At 47.9% G+C, this 17,426-nt stretch overlaps 1 protein-coding gene across 2 annotated transcripts; it reads right to left on the bottom strand.

The window, feature by feature from the left end:
- Positions 1-270: 270 nt before the first annotated feature.
- OTP (orthopedia homeobox) lies at positions 271-15,338 on the bottom strand. Of its 2 annotated transcripts, none has more exons than XM_069223436.1 (3): positions 15,175-15,338; positions 11,580-11,983; positions 271-2,559 (listed from the first exon to the last, which is right to left on the bottom strand). In XM_069223436.1, exons 1-3 carry the CDS (start codon positions 15,209-15,211, stop codon positions 2,035-2,037), a joined length of 966 nt encoding a protein of 321 aa, XP_069079537.1. In that variant the 5' UTR covers positions 15,212-15,338; the 3' UTR covers positions 271-2,034. The 2 variants fall into 2 exon arrangements, with proteins under 2 accessions (XP_069079537.1, XP_069079528.1); XM_069223427.1 differs by having other exon boundaries at positions 427-2,559; positions 15,085-15,332.
- Between the last annotated feature and the right edge of the window lie 2,088 nt (positions 15,339-17,426).

Below are 17,426 nucleotides of genomic sequence, written 5' to 3'. Positions count from 1 at the left end.
ATAACAGCCAAGTCGATTTAAATTCTCTACATCGTCACTGAAATCGTAAATCAAGAAAGTATCACCAATGGCGATTTTTTGTTTGGACTGATGTTTTTATTCGCGTGGCAATGAAGCGTAGAGAGCCAATAACGTTCGACAGAGCTCAACGTTATGGTTCTTAGTATGGTCATACAATTGACACCATTCACGAAAGCCTAAAACCCGAAACGCTCATTTCGTCTGAGGGCAATTGAGTGTCCTTTAGAACAAAAACAGTACAGCTTCTTTCATTATATATTTAATATAGCTGAATCTCCATTTACTACTGTTTACATGCGTCTGATCAAACTACAAAAGCTTGCTAAATTATATTATTTGTATGAAGTTGAAATGCTGAAGATGGGATTCATTTAAACCTTTGACAAAATTCACAGTGCTCCAGATCACATATTGAAAATGATTTTATTTATCCATTTACATTAAATTGATATAAACTTGTCAGGAAAAGTCAAATAATATATCTTATATTGTCTCAAACATTTAATAAGAAAACCCAAATTTCAATAAATAAGCACAGACAAATAAGTTAAAACATATCACAAATTGACCATTATTAACAAGAATGCTTTATCTACACAAAACATCCTATCCCACAGGTTTGTTCATTCTCAGAAATAGCTTCTGATCTCCGTCATCGTATTCGACCAGCACATGCAGAAAGAGCTGATTGTTTTCTCTGTACAAAGTCCAAGGTTGTCACTGTGCCACGTGCACAATATGTGCCACTGGTGTGCGGGGTATGCAGAGTACTGGCATCAGCGACGTAGTAGGAGTAGAAAAAAGACTATCAAACCAACGTAAACAATGCAGACAAAACGTGAAGTGCTTTTGCTTTCAGACTTTGAAAACGCATGTGGATTTTTTCTTTGTTTTCTTACTTCGCAATAGTTGAAAAATGACTTGAATGCTGTGTAACATAAGCTCTACTGGCTCTTCCAACCGCGCAAAATATATGTTTTTTTAACAAAGATGGCCAATTGTACCGGCGTTCTTTATTGTGCTTACAAATACGGGATTTGCTTATGCCCCATAGATACTGATAAAGTCTTTGAGATAACACAGAGAAATTAAACAAGCTCTGGTGATTTCAGTTAAGCCAAATCAGCAAGTACACGTAACAGCAGAACCACTTTTTGTACATGTCAGTCTATTTGCATCTGAATTCAACCTCTGAGACAGGAAAATAGACAATTACGTAAGCGGTGGATGGGAAGGCAGGCACGCTAAAATGGTAACAAAAATAGCGGGGCAACAGAAAACGCAAAATAGTGACTTACTTAACAGAATATAGGAAGGACAATAGCCACATAAGGAGCAAAGCAAGTGGCATGAGAAGTGTTGGAAAGATGTGGATATAGCCACCAGTGCCATCATGCGTAAACCATCGTCAGAAATATCATTTAATCTCCAGTTACAGATATTGGCAGATTGAGAAAACATCTATACAAAACATAAATACAATTTGAGAAAAGTGATGAGGTTGGAAAACGCTGGATAGAAAAAAATATGAGAGGACTATTGACTCAGTTTGGTCAGTAGGGTATGGATAGGAAAAGAAAAGGGTTGTGAAGATGATGAGGGTTCACTTGCCAAAGCATGAGAATGGATTTCCATAATGTTACCCAACCCTATATCTAGAAAGCGGTCCCTATTTGACGGTACCCTGGGTGTTTTATTTCAAGGACTGTTCATTGTAGCCCATACTTGCAATGCATGAGAACTGCAAAGAGGCACATTTTAGGGCTATGTAGGCCTGAAAATAATTATACCACACGAGGCCGTCCCTGTGAATCATCGCAGAAGTCCATTTGAGAGATTTAATTTCAGTCAAATGTAAACACAAAATATAACATTCAGGGCCGGGGCTACACCGAGGTTGCCCCCATTTGGACAGGCGGTGACGGGCATTTTGCAGAAGGGTTGTTTTCCAGAATTAAGCCTAGGTAGGGCTAGTCCAGAGCGGGGAGGGGACGTGGCCGACAGGGGGCGCCATTAGGTGAAGCTCATGGACACTGTGTGCTCTAGCGCCTTGCGCCGCAGGGAGGCGATGCTGGTGCCCCGCCACACGTCGCTGCTGTCCGGGGAGCTGCAGAGCTGCGGCGAGCCCGTCACGTTGTTGGGGCCCTGCAGCGAGGCGGGCATCATGCCGGGGAAGGCGGGCTGGTAGAGGTGAGACTGCAGGCCCGAGCCGTTGGAGCCGCCCAGGCTGTTGGCCAGGCCCATGGAGTTGGAGGGCCCGCCGCCCAGGCTGCACTGCGACAGGGACTGCGCCATGGCCTGCTGCCGGCCGAGGGACGGGGGCAGCTGTAGCTGGGAGACCCCCATGCCGGCCGTGGCCCAGCGCGTGTCGTTGGCGTGGAAAGAGCACAGGCTGTCGCCCATGGCTGCGGCGGCCGCTGCAGCCGCCGAGTTGAACTGCGGCAGGCCCGGCGTGGGCAGCAGCGTGCCCGGGGAGCGGAAGACGTTGGTGGTCTTCTTGCGCTTCTTCCACTTGGCGCGGCGGTTCTGGAACCAGACCTGCGGGAGAGAAGAGAAATGGCGGTCAAGGCCGGAGAAATAGTGTGACTTACATACCAGCGCGCGCGCAACACCTTCCCGCCGTTCGCCTAGATTGAACCGGCCTCCGTAGAATAGACGCAACTCGAAGGACCTGTTTAAGTGAGCGCATGCGCAACAGCCCTCTAGCCTTTACCCTCTAGTAATGGAACCGCGGCTCTGACGGCCATTTTGAAGGATAAAATCGCAGTGGCGGAACCCACTAGGCCCCCCCATGTCACTTCTGTTACAGGCCTTGCCTCTGTGTACACCCTATCCCAAGAAAACATGCTGAACTGTTCTTGCCTCTGTAGAAATTGGGAAAGTTGTCTTAACTGTTCACCCTCCAGTGGTCAGGACATGGGCCCTGAAGTAGGGAATGTGGGGGTGATTCTGCAGTACACCCAGAAATAGTTATGAAGGCATTCGGAAGGTGAATGAGTTGTAAAGATGCTTTCATATTTTGAGTTTTTCTTGTCACTTTTGCTGCCTGTTTATAGTCAAAGGTCGCATATCAGGTTATGTTTTCTGACAAATTGCTGTTTATTTGGAAACTGATGTCTACTTCTATTTCTCGGACTGCAAAGTGAGAAGGTTCTGCCAAAGTGATCTAGGTGACATTCCTGCTGGTGTACATGAAGTGAATGGAACAGCTGTAGGATGTTAGTTTTTTCCTACCACACAACATTTGAATTAAATATACCCACATTTCAACTTAAAATAACCGGAAAGCACAAATGCCCATTTGTTGTAAGTCTGAAGTGCGATGGAAACAAAGATCTTAATAGGATCAGAACAAATCCAGACACTTTACTTGGCATGTGCAAATGATACATTTTGGCTGAAAACTGATTTCCACACATTATCGTTTTTAGCTATATAGTTTTACTGCTAAAACTATGCAAAGTGAGTGGTCATTTCAACAGAAAATATGCTGCCTGCAAATGACTATGCTCTACCCCACCAGCCCTTTAAAACACACCATCAGGTGCATACCACACCCTTACCACTCTCCCCCTGAATGGGCAAGGCATATTTGCTACACTTGTGTTTTTTGTGTGACACTTGGATTTTTCACAATCCTGGTGACTTCAGTGATACAACCTCAATGGCAGCACCCATAGTCTGAAAATAGCACCTATGCCTCAGGAGCGTTGCTACTTCCGGTGGTGGTGTGGGGATCAGGGTTAGGGAAAATTGAGGAGGCTGTCAAGAGCAAATATCAGTTCTGAAACCACAAAGGCCAGTTAGCATCCCCCTCCCTTCCTTTTATAAAGAGATAGTTTTGAGCTATGCATCGAGATAAAACGAGGCGAATTTTATTTGGGATTCTTACGTCTCAGCCCTCCCCCCTTAGCGCTACATCCGACACGTCCTATCAAGCACTGTGCCCTATTTATTGGCAGACATATCAACATTGTAAATAACTAGTTTATAGATCATGTTATTCGCACTACTGTTGCTATTGTTTCCTGCATTCTCCGCACCGTTTTCCAATAAACGCCCGGTCACCCACGTACCAACAATGTTAGTGTTCTCCTTCCGTATGCAGGGTACACCTTGGCATAGAATAATAACACCTATGCGTTATCACTTCACTTCGTAACAACATCGTTGCGGGGTAGTCTGCTTCGAATTATCTCATTCACATTAATGTTTCCGTTCTTGAGGGCGTCTTGAGTTCTCATTAGATCTTCTTTTCTTTAAGTTATTGCAATATCTTGGGTAGCAATAGTTTTTCTTTTTATGTTTCAGAAAAGTGAAAATACCGTCGATTTCTCCTAGTTTTAGTTTTACATAAACGCGGGATGCGAGAACCTGAGTATATGACACACTAATCAGTGTTCTCCACTAAATGGCGCGGTCACAATAGGAGGTGTATTTTTGTAACAGAGACAAGTCTCTGTGGGGGAGACATTGTCTAGTGGCTAAATTGTTCAACCAGAAGAGCCCTCGTCCCGCATTACCGAATTATACCGAATTATAGAGTATTAGGGCAACTCTTCCTTTGGGGCTAATCTTGAACTCGCTTAGAAACCCAAGGCTACATAAAGCGCTACATAAAGAAGTATTCGCTTGTTTGAACGCATCTCTGCCACACACTAAAATATGATTTGGCAATCGCAGGAGCGCTGTTTGCATATGATGGGAGTTGGTGGGGGTTGTACTAAATACATGCCAAATCTTCCAACGCGTGTGGACCTTCGCACTGCGGTTATTTGTTTATAGGGCGGGTTTTCCACGTTTTACCTCTTAACTAAAATACGAAGGTCCTTCAGTCCTTGTCTGAGGCGAAAGTTTAGGCGCCCAATTTGTCGGGATTGGCTTCTGTGGTGCTGAAATGCTGACAGGCGAGTTTATATTATTCAGGCCGTAAACTGAATACTTGCCTACATAAATGGATTGATATAAACCCACATTTGTTCAGTAGCTACGTCACTGCGGGTCGGCGGAAGTGGGAGAAGAATAAATAGTACGTGCTAGCTCCGGGTGAAGATGAAACGTGAAAGTAACCGTTTAACATAGTGATGTGTAATGGATCCTAAAACATGAAAATGACGCGAGACTGTGGAAACTATCAATCAAAGCAGGTCTCATAATGGAGGCCGTTAATCTTCTGACGAAGTAAGTGTCATTTGTTTGATGTTAACTCTGGGTAACATCTTCCTCACATCGAAAATGGCGACAAGGAGGATTTGTCAAGTAATTTTGTAGTCGCATTAATGTTTATTTTTCACAGATAATAAAGGCGACTTTTAAATCATAAACAATTTACACTAGGATTAAAGTTTGATGTAAAATGCAACCTCCTCTAAAAACTGCGCACATGAAACTCGGTATGTAGGCAGGCATGGTGAAGCCGACATATTTTTGACATTCTAGGGGTACACTTAGAACATTACTCAAAATGTGGGTCAATAACGTCAATCTCGGGTGTTCCTAAATGGTGTCCGCTATAACAAGACATCTTGTAAGTGTCCGACCGCAAGGGCGCCTTTCTAATACAAATGGATTGCACAGTGTAGGAAATGGATTTAGTATCAATGCGCGGCCTCAAATAATTATGCTTTTGATTCAAATTCACATCAACCCCTTTTGCTAGCAGCCTTTGATGTTTGGGATTCCGTATCTGCGTGAGCTGCACTTGACCTGCTTTCGAGATAAAATGTATCTTCTTAATACCCACCCGTCGGTGAAATAGTTCGTTGTGTGCTTTTGCCTGTATCAAACCTCAGTGGAACACTCACTAAAATAAATACCAAAAAGTCTCGGTTAGGTGCGCCTCGGGGGTGGGGGGGGAGTTACTCTACTGCGGGTGTCTTTGCTCATTGCCCCCCTGGCTGTGGTTAAAGTCCATCTGCAGACCCCATAGGTCAAACAGCTCCCGTAGTAGATTGGTTTCAGGTCTTCAAAAGGCTTGAGTGCGCTCTGGATTGTGTTATTTAATCGCTTGCCGTAATGGCGCTTTGTAGGGCTAATTGCACTCAGTTAGTCTCGGCGCCCTGAGCTACCGAGGTCTCTCCTGACCCATCTCGGGTCCGACCTCTATTGGCGCTTCCAGGCCTCGGGCCCGCCCAGGATCCGCTGCGCGCAACTTCCGCTCAGACAGCGTGCCAGGACCCCTGCTTCGATCTGCGCCCCTGTCTTCACGTCTAATGCACCTGTGCGTGGTCCTAGGGGCTACCGACACCGTGTCTATTATAAAGCATTTACCTTTGTATTTAAAATACTTATTAAGGTGGAAGGTCTAAAACTGAAATGGAACTAAAGCATGAGTAAGGCCAGTGGTCGGCATAGGTCGAGTAATAAAAATATCTCTTAAGCAGCCTTGGTAAAAAAAAAAAAAAAAAAACAGAAAAATAGAATTCGATAACACTATCTAAAATTATCGAATGATATCGAAAACGTGAAGACATTTGGAGATTCTAGGGGAATAATGCCGCAATTTCGGTTGGTTTCACAAAGTGTTTCTCGAGCAAGAAACCTCCCAATACAAGAGTCCTGTTATATTTTATATTTTTGGGTCGGTACTCAAAATATAAATATTCGTGACCCCGTCCGGGGCGCGGGGTGGGGTCGTTACTTCTTCAATGCAGGTGACCAAAGACACCGGAACCGTGCTGTACCGGTTCCTGTTAAAAACTATCTGTGAAAACCACGTTCAACGTCTGCACTATGAGAACGAGATTTGGAACTTTGGCAGCTTGAATTATTCGCTTAATTAGGATCGTTGGGCATTCATTTCCTAATCACTTCCATCTGATCTTTGTTGGATTGACTTCATTTGGCACAACCTCCCTCCAAACGACTTTACTAATCGAAAATATTTAGTATGAATATACTCTCATCCCACATGCATGAACAAGTGTGCCTAGATAGGTTTACGGGAAAAAAATCATCACAAAAAGTACAAAAGGGTTGGGGATGAGGAGGATGATGGGGTCCCTTGCATGTACTCCTAGCGTGGGGAAGAACCCAATGATTAATCATCCAACCTAAGGGGACGAAGGTTCACCTTCCTGAATGAGGACATCCTAATGTATGCATGGGATGACGAATAAAGTGGAAATTACTACTGACAGAATATACTAATAAACTTGCAGATTCCAGCCTAGAACGTTCACATGTATTGGTTGGTTTAACCAGGAGTCAGCGATGGTGTAGAAAAGTAAATAATATTACTAGAGTAATAAAATATATACACATAACAAAAGAAGCAGACCATTTTAAATAACTCTGTAACTTTGAAGGAATTTGAAATTACAGACTAAAAAGTAAGTTGGTATCTTTAATTGGATTCGTTGCAGCCCCTTCCGTACAGAAAGCTGCAGTGTGGCCGAGTAGCGTGTCTCTGAAGCACTGGTGTACAGCAACACAAAGAGAGGCTGCGTTAGGAACATACAAGAAGCACTGGTGTACAGCAACACAAAGAGAGGCTGCGTTAGGAACATACAAGAAGCACTGGTGTACAGCAACACAAAGAGAGGCTGCGTTAGGAACATACAAGAAGCACTGGTGTACAGCAACACAAAGAGAGGCTGCGTTAGGAACATACAAGAAGCACTGGTGTACAGCAACACAAAGAGAGGCTGCGTTAGGAACATACAAGAGAAAGTGACGTGCAAAAGCGTAGTATATCACTTCTCTTTAAAAAAACTAAACCACACGTTGAAAAGCTGTGAGCCTCCCGTTAATATTACATTTTCAATTTTTGTTTGTGTGCTAAAGAAAACATTTTGGAATTTGTTTGAATATACTTTTTACTGTAATTTTGGGCATTATTGGAGTTTAATGTCCTCAAAATTGTTTGGGCGGGGGTCCCTGGTTTACAATAGCATTCGAACATGCCTGCGAAGGTGGGGGAGGGGGCGAAATGTAACATCTTTAGGCTTTATGAGCCTCTTTAAAGGCTTCAGAAATCAAAGTTTAATATTAAGATGGTAAGAGCTACTGTCTACTATTAAAGAATAAGATGAGCCTTTACAGAAGTAAACATTCAAAGAGTTAATGTGGGAGCTGAACGGTTTCAGTCCGCGGCTCCAGTTACAATGCGGCCACCAAGACATGTTCTATATTTTTTTTTTCTTTTCTTTTTTTGTAGTTTTCTTTTACATAGCGCGAACTCGACTCGAAGGTATTGGAGCGCTTTACACGAGCATCATTTCAAGCGCTATAGCAAATAACGAAATGGAAGCAGTCTGTGTCTACACTACTTAGGCGTTAGAGCGCATCCCATTAAATTCAGATTAAACGGTAAAACACGGAGCGAGACTGTAATTTCGGCTTTACTGCAACCGACCGCAGAAATGAACGACTGCTTATGAGGCAGGCTACTGTTTTCTTCAATATCACAGCAGAATGTATTCCTTCTGAAAGCTGATAGTGCAATAAAGCAGGAGTGCTTTACCGTAAACATGTTTAAAAACACAGAGCCCTTTTGATTTATCAGCTGCAAATGTCAGGGAGACAGTCCCAGAAAACATTGCATTTATTTGGCCTTATGAAGATCTCATCGGAATTCAACTCTGCGCTTGATTAATGGGAAGGTTTGGTCGGAAATCTGGAGCGCTGCGTCCCAGCTCGGATTGCGGGTTCATTTCGAGCAGCGAGCCGTGAACTCGGAGCCGAATTCATTACCCTGGAATAGAGCTGGGAGAGGAAGAAAATGCAATTCCTCATTCCATTAGAAAACTCGAAAATACTCTCAGCGTGTCCCCTATTAAGTTGTGGCAGGTGACAGCCCCATTCTGGGGACTTCGTGCTACTCTCCCCGAATTACGAGGCATTATTTGTGCTCTGACACGAAAAAAAAAAATACAACTAGAAGCCCAACCCTGCTGTGCAGGAACCCATTCCGTTGATTTGGCTTTTATGTAAATAAAGTATCGAAAGTTAATTAATCCGTGCTAGAGACTAATGATTATGCTTATTATATCGCGTTCCATCGCCAGTTTGCATGATTTTCGCATTGCTGCTTAATAAGCCGTCCCGGGTTATAAATAATTCTGAAATTGGTTTCTAATAATGGCGTGTCATAAACGGGATTGTTTTATAGCCTGCAAAGCAGGGAGGCACCGCATCTGGCCCTGCCTGCTAAGTAGCACGGCTCCTGTGGCTGCATGCCCTCTGCACACACAGGTACCACCCTGGCGGGCCCCGCTGCTGCCCGTACAGCGCCCACGAGCAGGGCTTCGAGCCGCTGCAGATCCGACCGCGAGAGCCAATTACTCTTCCGTTTGCATTCAGCGCGCCAGACGGAGGATTGTGGAGCAAACAGGGTTTACTGAAATGAGATCTGCCTGAAATGAGTATTAATCATCTTGAAATGTTAATTAAGAAGGCAATGCGGATACGATGGCGCTCAGTAGCTTAACAGTGGAATGGTAAAAACATTCAAATTGCACTGCTGCTAAATTGCTGCTTTTTCTCCAATTGTCATTATCCCTCTTTCCGAGGCCCAGTTAAAAGCTTGGGCTTGTTTGCGTTGCTTGCATTTCAGGTGACGTTTATGATCAGCGGCGAATACTTAAAAAAAGAAGCAATTTTGCGTGCACTGGAATTATCTTCTTTTGTCGCCATTTACCTATTTAATGATTTGTTTTCGGTTTGCGCTAGAGCTGCCCGTCTGTTGTCCTACGAGTGCAGCTGCAGCCAAGTCACCTAGAAGATGACTCGTAACCATCCATGGAAGGTTTTCAAGAAAAATACTATCTTAAATGAAGTTTTCAGTTTATGTCTGTGAAACAATGGCTTTTCAATAAATATGATATTGGCTTGTACACCCGTTTTTTTAATGAACGTGTGTGAGGTTTATGCGATATTTCGAATGAATGAAACTCCCATTTGAAACTTGATTGAAGGGTGCATTACAGAAGCCTGTATTTGTGAGAGATTAGTGAGCGTGAGATTCCTTGTTTTGTTGTGTTTATGCTTCGATTGTCCATAAATTCACCTGCACTGTTTCTTCTGCCGGTGTCTGCGCTGAATGGATCGCCCCGACGCTGGCTCAGTTCAGGACCATGGTCAGGGCCTTTCGGCCGGGCGGACGCTTCAGCACCTCGGAGAGCTCAGGGCGCCCTCACAGGGGCGGAAGAAGGAGCTCTTCGCGAGATGTGGAGTTTTCCGCGCGATACTAGTCTCAGAGCTTTGCCTCAGTGTCTGCCATCTGTGTCACTGCGCCTTGAACCTTCCACAGTGCAAAGGAGCGCTGTTTCACAGGGGCGGCAGGGGCTGGAGATCCAGTGAAAGGAGAACCCTTTTGCGGGCCAGGCGTCGCTTTTAGATTTTTATAGACGATGCAACACAAGGCCAGTATGATTTATTTGTACGCTGCGCAGTGATTTAGCAATAATCTAACAATAACACTTAGTTCCTCATACCCCCTCCTACCCGTCACCCCCAATGAACAGCTCGCAAGGCGCCTGTCATGTCAGCGAGGGCGAGGTTAGTAAGGGCAGATATTACACTAGTGCTTTTCTATGCGATCGTGTCTGCTCTTCTCAGTCTGGTTTTTACTGCCACGAAGTGGTTCTGTTATTTTGTTTCTTAACTGCGATCTTATTAAAATGCTCTTCTGTAATATTCTTCGAAGCAAATAACTTATCAAACGGGTTTCCTCACAGCATTGTACATACGAATACCTGGCTGTGACATTCCCCTGTCACGGGGCTCCCTGCAGGCTGATTTCCATCGGGCGTGCCTGTCAGTGGCCGCTCAGTGAAGGTGTGCTGTGGACGGTGATTCCCAGGGCAATGAGAGTGCTAGGGGCATTTCTCTTACCTGCACCGTGGTCTCTTTTTTTACATCCTGATGTGGGCCACACTGGACCCCTGCCCTGAGAAAGGTATGGACTCATGTTTGTTACCTGGCGCCTAATTTTGGCCACATTCGGCTTAACGCCCCCGCCCTCCCTCCCACCCCCGCGCATTGAGGAGGGTATGGAGAAATGTATCTAGCCTGGTGTTGGCCACATCACTTACAACCACCCCTCCGCCCCTCCCCCCCCCCCCCCCCCCACGCTACTAATTGAACAAGTGTGACACCGGTAGCATTGTATTGACCACACCTTCCCTAGAGCAGTGGATGCTGTAGGGATTTCCTTTACCTGCAGCAGGGGCGCTTGATGCTACCATCCTGTTCTCGTTATTCCCCTGACATTGACGAATACACGCACAGGTCTGTCACTCGCACTATGGCCTCTGTGCAGTCCAGAGCTGGCCATACCTGACCTCAGCCCGTGGGCGTGGCACGGCTAGTGTGTCACCTGTCCCCGGCCTTGCTGAGGCCTGTGGGTGGCCACACCTGACCTAAAGCCCGTGTCACGTGTGTTTGTTATACCCGTACTACAGGTGCAAGTTGGTGTTTCCAACCTGGGGCTTGTTCCCCTGACAGTGAACAGTGCCCGGGCACCGAACACCGGCCCAGAGCTGGCCCTAGGGCCAGGAGGCCGCCGGACCATGGCTGTCTGCGGCCAGAGAGGGTAGCTTGGGCAGCACGCTTACCTGCACTCTGGACTCGGTGAGGCCGATCCGCAGCGCCAGCTCCTCCCGCATGAAGATGTCGGGGTAGTGCGTCTTGGCGAAGCTGCGCTCCAGCTCGTTCAGCTGCGCCGGCGTGAAGCGGGTCCGGTGGCGCTTCTGCTTCTGCTGGCCCGGGTTCTGGCCCTGCTGCTGGCCGCCCTGGTTCTGGTTCTGCTGCTGCTTGTCGGGGTCCTTGGAGATGACCGCCATGGCCGACTGGTTGGAGCCCACGCTGGTGATGTCCTCCCCGGACAGCAGGGTGGTTCCCTCCACCTGGTCTGAGTTGGGGGCCAGATCCCCCGGGTGCACCGGGTCCGACCCGCCCACCCCGAGCCGGCACTTCACTGCCTCCCGATGCCCCAGGAGCTCGGCGGCATCCTTCATGCCTGTGGAGAGAAGAGCGCAGGTGAGCCCGGCAGACGTCTGACTGTGCTACCACAGACCACCCCAGTCACAGAACAGAAACACAGGCCTCCCGATCTATCCCACAGGCTAAAAGGAATTATTAAAATAGATAATTATATGCCCGACATCAAAAACACAAAACTCCCAATGAACCCCGTACTAGAAAGAATGAAGGTAACAGATAAGTATACCCTAGGTATTCACACCACCACATCAAAATGCTCCCGAACCCATACCCGAAATAATTAATGTAACAGGCAATTATATTGTAAATATATGTACCCCCACATCACACACACAACACGCTTAATGTAACCCATGCTAGAAAAAAAATAATATACCAGACAATTATATTTTAGCTATCTTTACCTCCACATCACAAACGCACAACACTCCTAAACCCCATACTAGAAAGAAATAGTGTAACATAATTATATTCTGGATATGCACCCCTCAACCAAAGAGTCCATACCAGAAATAATTAATGTATCAGATAGTTATATTCTAGATATCAAAAACACCTACAACAAAACTACAAGACTCCAGGTGTATCCCCGGCTACAAACAATCAGTGGAACACTGAAAGCCATACAGAGCCCCAGTGCAGACCCAGACTAGGAAGAATTGTTGGAACAGAACATTATGTATTAGAATTCTATCTCACATGAAAAAACAAGACTGATAATGTATCACACAGTCTAACGCTGGAACATACAATGTTCTAGAGGTGCTAAACCATGTATTGTAAGGACAAAACTACAAATGCGCCCCTGCTTCGAAACAAGATTATATATATATATATATATAGATATATATATATATATATATATATATATATATATAGATATATATATATATAGATAGATATAGATATATATATATATCTACATCTCACGCACTGTAAACTCACAACTTCTAGAATAGCCGCAGACAAATACAATAATTAGAGCACATACTTGTATTCAAGACAAACAAATACTTAATTAGTCCTGTATATGCCCGAAACAGAAAATGATTTTGGAACATGTCATTCTATTGTAGATACTGCACAATATAAACCACGAGTACAAGGCTCCCTCTGATAAAACAGCCACCATCGAAAATATGGATTGTAGCACAAATGCGCAGACCGCGCAATCAGAAACCAGTCGCACGATCGAATATTACTCTAGAGATGAAACTCGTCGTTACAACCAACAAACTTCGCGCTTCACCCTCAGTGCCACATTTGCCAGCTTTAGGGACGAAGAATCGCATGCCCGTTGTGGCAAGCACCTCTTAAAACTACAAACCCCCGAGTGGAAGCTAGAGCCTGCCTGTCGCACCCGCCCCAGACAGCTGTCTCTAAACAAGTCCCAACCTCAGCACCTTCTCCTGCTATGGCCGTCCTAGGAACCAGCTACACCCCAAATAAATATCTCTGGTCCCCCCAGGCATAGAGCACAGTGCAGAGACATGGTAGTAACTGACCCTAGTCGATTTCTAGAGAGGACCACAGCACCCTAAACTGTGATGGACAGAAACGACCCCGGCCCATCACATCTAGGGGACCAGTGCAGCCACACAACACTATAAACACAAGGTGTGGAGAAACTACCCCGGCCCATCACATCTAGGGGACCAGTGCACCACACAGCACCATAAACACGAGGTGAGGAGAAACTACCCATGTCCCTTCACATCTAGGGGACCAGTGCATCCACACAACACTAAAAAGTGTGATGGACAGAAACTATCGCTGCCCATCACATCTAGGGGACCAGTGCAGCCACACAGCACCATAAACACGAGGTGAGGAGAAACTACCCCGGCCCATCACATCTAGGGTACCAGTGCAGCCACACAGCACCATAAACACGAGGTGAGGAGAAACTACCCCGGCCCATCACATCTAGGGGACCAGTGCAGCGACATTACACCATATGCGTGAGATGGGGAGAAACTTACCCCTGCACATCACATCTAGGGAACTAGTGCACCCACACAACACTATAAAGTGTGATGGACAGAAACTATCGCTGCCCATCACATCTGGGGGACCAGTGCAGCCACACAGCACCATAAACATGAGGTGAGGAGAAACTACCCATGTCCCATCACATCTAGGGGCGCAGTGCACCACACAGCACCATAAACACGAGGTGAGGAGAAACTACCCCGGCCCATCACATCTAGGGAACCAGTGCACCCACACAACACTATAAAGTGTGATGGACAGAAACTATCGCTGCCCATCACATCTCGGGGACCAGTGCAGCCGAACAACACCATAAACATGAGCGGGGTAGAAACTACTTCACACGGTATCACATCTAGGGGACCTGTGCGCAGGCATAACACCATAAACATGAGATGGGGAGAAACCAGCCCTGTCCCAGCACATCTAGGGCACCACTGCACCCACAAGACACCATAAACATGAGAGGGGGAGAAACCAGCCCTGTCCCAGCACATCAAGCGGACAAGTGCAGCGATTAACACCCAAACACCCGACGGGAGGAGCGCACACATTGCCGCTTCATACTCCGCCGTAGGGACCCGGGAGAGAACTAGAGCATGACATAACACCTCAAATATTTCTCGAGCAGAACCCAAGCGCAGATCCAGTCTGAAACGGCGCGAGAGGACCAGCGCCAGGGCTCGGCACCCCGAAATATGGGGCTCCGACACCTCAGGAACCGGTCCATCCCGTGTCCGACTGCAGCCTCTTCCCGTCCAGTACACGCGGCTTCTTGCCCGGCCCCACCAGCAGCCTGCCTCCGCCTGCACCCTGCAGGTAACAAGTCAGTGAAGAGACCGCTGCTGGCGCTGAAACAGAAACACAGCATCAAAGTTCAAGCAACCACTGTCCGCCCCACAGATCTGCCGCCCTCAGGGCTCCACACCCCACCGTCTGCGAAGCATCTCTTCCCGAGGCAGAAACAACCACTTCAATTTTATGATCATTATAAAAAAGAAACGAAACATTAAGATCTTGAAAAAACACACACGCACACATCCCAACCCAGATGCCTCAACATGCTACCCAGATTATCTTAAATACGAAGCTAAATCAAATTAAAGTTGAATAGAGTACAATTACTTTGGAAGGAATTAGCCCATTTAGCGGGCATTAGCGTGGAGTAGGTCAGCAGCGCCGCCGGAGCCGCGGGAGGGAGGGAGGCACACTCACCGAGCCGCGCGTCCAGGAGGTCGGCGTGAGACAGCATCGCGCACCGCTCCAGGGCGAAGGCCTGTCCCCCCCAAATCCTGCCGCCGGACGGGGAGCGATTTTAAATAGATAGATATGGATATCGATATGGATCAGCTAAATGAAAGAAATTTCAGTTTGTGGTTAAAAAGGGGGGCCCTTTGCATTATAATGTCCTTCAGAGGGAGGGGGAGGCGCTTAGCACTTGAATGGGCCGGTGCGAGGCGCTCGGGCCGGACCAATCACAGAGCGAGCTGCAAATGTCACAGCCCGAGCTCCCGCTCGGAGTCCGAGGCGTGCGGAGCCCACCCGAGTGACGGGGTCTGAGGGCTGGGGGTGTGCCCGTGTGGTGGGTGGGGGTATGGGGCAAGCCTGCCCCTGACCGCCCTGGGATGGGTGAGGGTGTGATGCCCGACTCCCCCTGACGGTGCCCCTGCGATGGGTGAGGGTGTGACGCCTGACTCCCCCCGACGGTGCCCCTGCGATGGGTGAGGGTGTGACGCCTGACTCCCCCCGACGGTGCCCCTGCGATGGGTGAGGGTGTGACGCCTGACTCCCCCCGACGGTGCCCCTGTGATGGGTGAGGGTGTGATGCCCGACTCCCCCTGACGGTGCCCATGTGATGGGTGAGGGTGGGGGCACAAGGGGCAGGAGGCAAGCACCCCACTGACTGCAATAGGTGGGATGTGGGTGAGGGTTTCAGCTTGGCTCTCCCTGACTGGCGCCCAGTATGGGTGATTGGTGAGGGCGTGAGGCATGCCTCTCTCTCTGTCTTACTGTGCCCCTGCTATAGGCAGTGCTTTAAATGGGCCGGTACTGTCCGGTACTCAGTAGTACCAGCAGTTTTTTATTTTGAGAGGGAGAGTACCGGCACATCTCAAGAAAAATGTAATACTTTTAATTGGAGAGTACCGGCACTTCCGAGAAACACGCTTTATTGTTTCCATTTGAAGCACTGGCTATAGGTGAGGGTGAGGACTTCAGAGGTGGAGGTGTGAGGTGAGCATCGCACTGGCCGTGTCCCGGCGACGGGCGAGGTGTGAGGGCGCCAGGCCTACTTCCCCCCATTGTGCCCAGCGATGGGTGAGGATGGGGACTTGAGTGGTGGCGGTGTGAGGGGTGAGAGTGTGAAGCAAACCTCACCCTGACTATGCCCCTGTGATGGGTGGGACGGAGTAATGGAGTGAGGCCTGCCTCTCCCAGACTGCGCCCTTGGGGTAGGGGGATGAACGTGTGAGGCCTACCTCTCCCTCGCTGTGCCAGCCTCATGTGTGAGGTGCCATGAGGTGGGCGGGGTGAGGCTGTGAGACTCGTCCCTCCCTGACTTTGCCAGTGTGATAGGTGGGGTGTGAGGGTATGAGTTCTCCTTCTCCCTCACTGTGCCCGTGTTATGGGAGGGATGGGGAAGGGTGTGAGGGGTACCCCTTACCTCACGAGCCAGTGTGATCAGTGGCGGTGGGTGACAGCTGGGTAGTTATGTGAGGCAAGACTTTCCGTGCCCGAAGTGCCAGAGTGACAGGTGAGGGTGGTGTGTGAGACGGGCCTCTGCCAGTGTCTGTAGGATGGATGAGTTTTGGGGCTTGGACCGGGAGGCAGGACTCTCCCTGCCTGCCAATGTTGTGCAAGTGGAGGTGGGGACTAGAGGGTGCAGGGGTGTGCACCAAGCCTCTTCGGGCCCGTGGCACTGTGGTGGGCATAGGTGGTGGCTAGAGGAGGTGGGCAGCGAGGCTAGGGCGACGCTTGGTGGTGCGAGATGCTTCCCGCCAGCGCTTGTGTGGGCAATGAGCTATCAGTTGGCCTGCTTCCTAGAGTCTACCACACGTCCTTCACTGCCCAGCAGTGTGTGCTTTATGAAGAACACTGCACAAAGGAGGATGTGAGGAGACCGCACAAGAGACAGCCAGTATGGGTCAGAGATGATTATAGCGCTGGAAGCATATACTCTAATTAATGAGGCAGATATATATGTGTAGAGGGAGATCACATCGCTATCAACGAACAAGCGCCCCTGTGTGTCTGCTGTGTATATGTGTGTGTCACAAGTGTACATCTGAGGGCCTGCGAGAATAGGTGAAGGGTGGTGGGGGGAGTGAGGCGAATTCCATGCCTGTCTAAAAAAAAGTCTGCGTTGTAGAGATTAGAGCAAAAGTGGGCACCGTGCCTGGCTGACACCTTGGCCTGTGTCTGTGTGTTTCACATGCCTTGGCCTGTGTCTGCGTGTGTAACACACCTTG

This window comes from Pleurodeles waltl, chromosome 1_1 (assembly GCF_031143425.1).
Source record: "Pleurodeles waltl isolate 20211129_DDA chromosome 1_1, aPleWal1.hap1.20221129, whole genome shotgun sequence".
Taxonomy (NCBI): Eukaryota; Metazoa; Chordata; class Amphibia; order Caudata; family Salamandridae; genus Pleurodeles; species Pleurodeles waltl.
The sequence above is the reverse complement of the archived record's forward strand: the minus strand, read 5'-3'. Positions and strand labels throughout refer to the sequence as shown.

Bases quoted from the DNA above. Each gene is read 5' to 3' on its own strand.
- OTP (XM_069223427.1), bottom strand. From the start codon at position 15,211: ATGCTGTCTCACGCCGACCTCCTGGACGCGCGGCTCGGTGAGTGTGCC. The intron at 11,984-15,084 runs GTAATTGTACTC...TTCTCTCCACAG, and splicing joins ATGGGCTAATTCCTTCCAAA to GCATGAAGGATGCCGCCGAG. The intron at 2,560-11,579 runs GTAAGCGTGCTG...TCTCTCCCGCAG, and splicing joins TCACCGAGTCCAGAGTGCAG to GTCTGGTTCCAGAACCGCCG.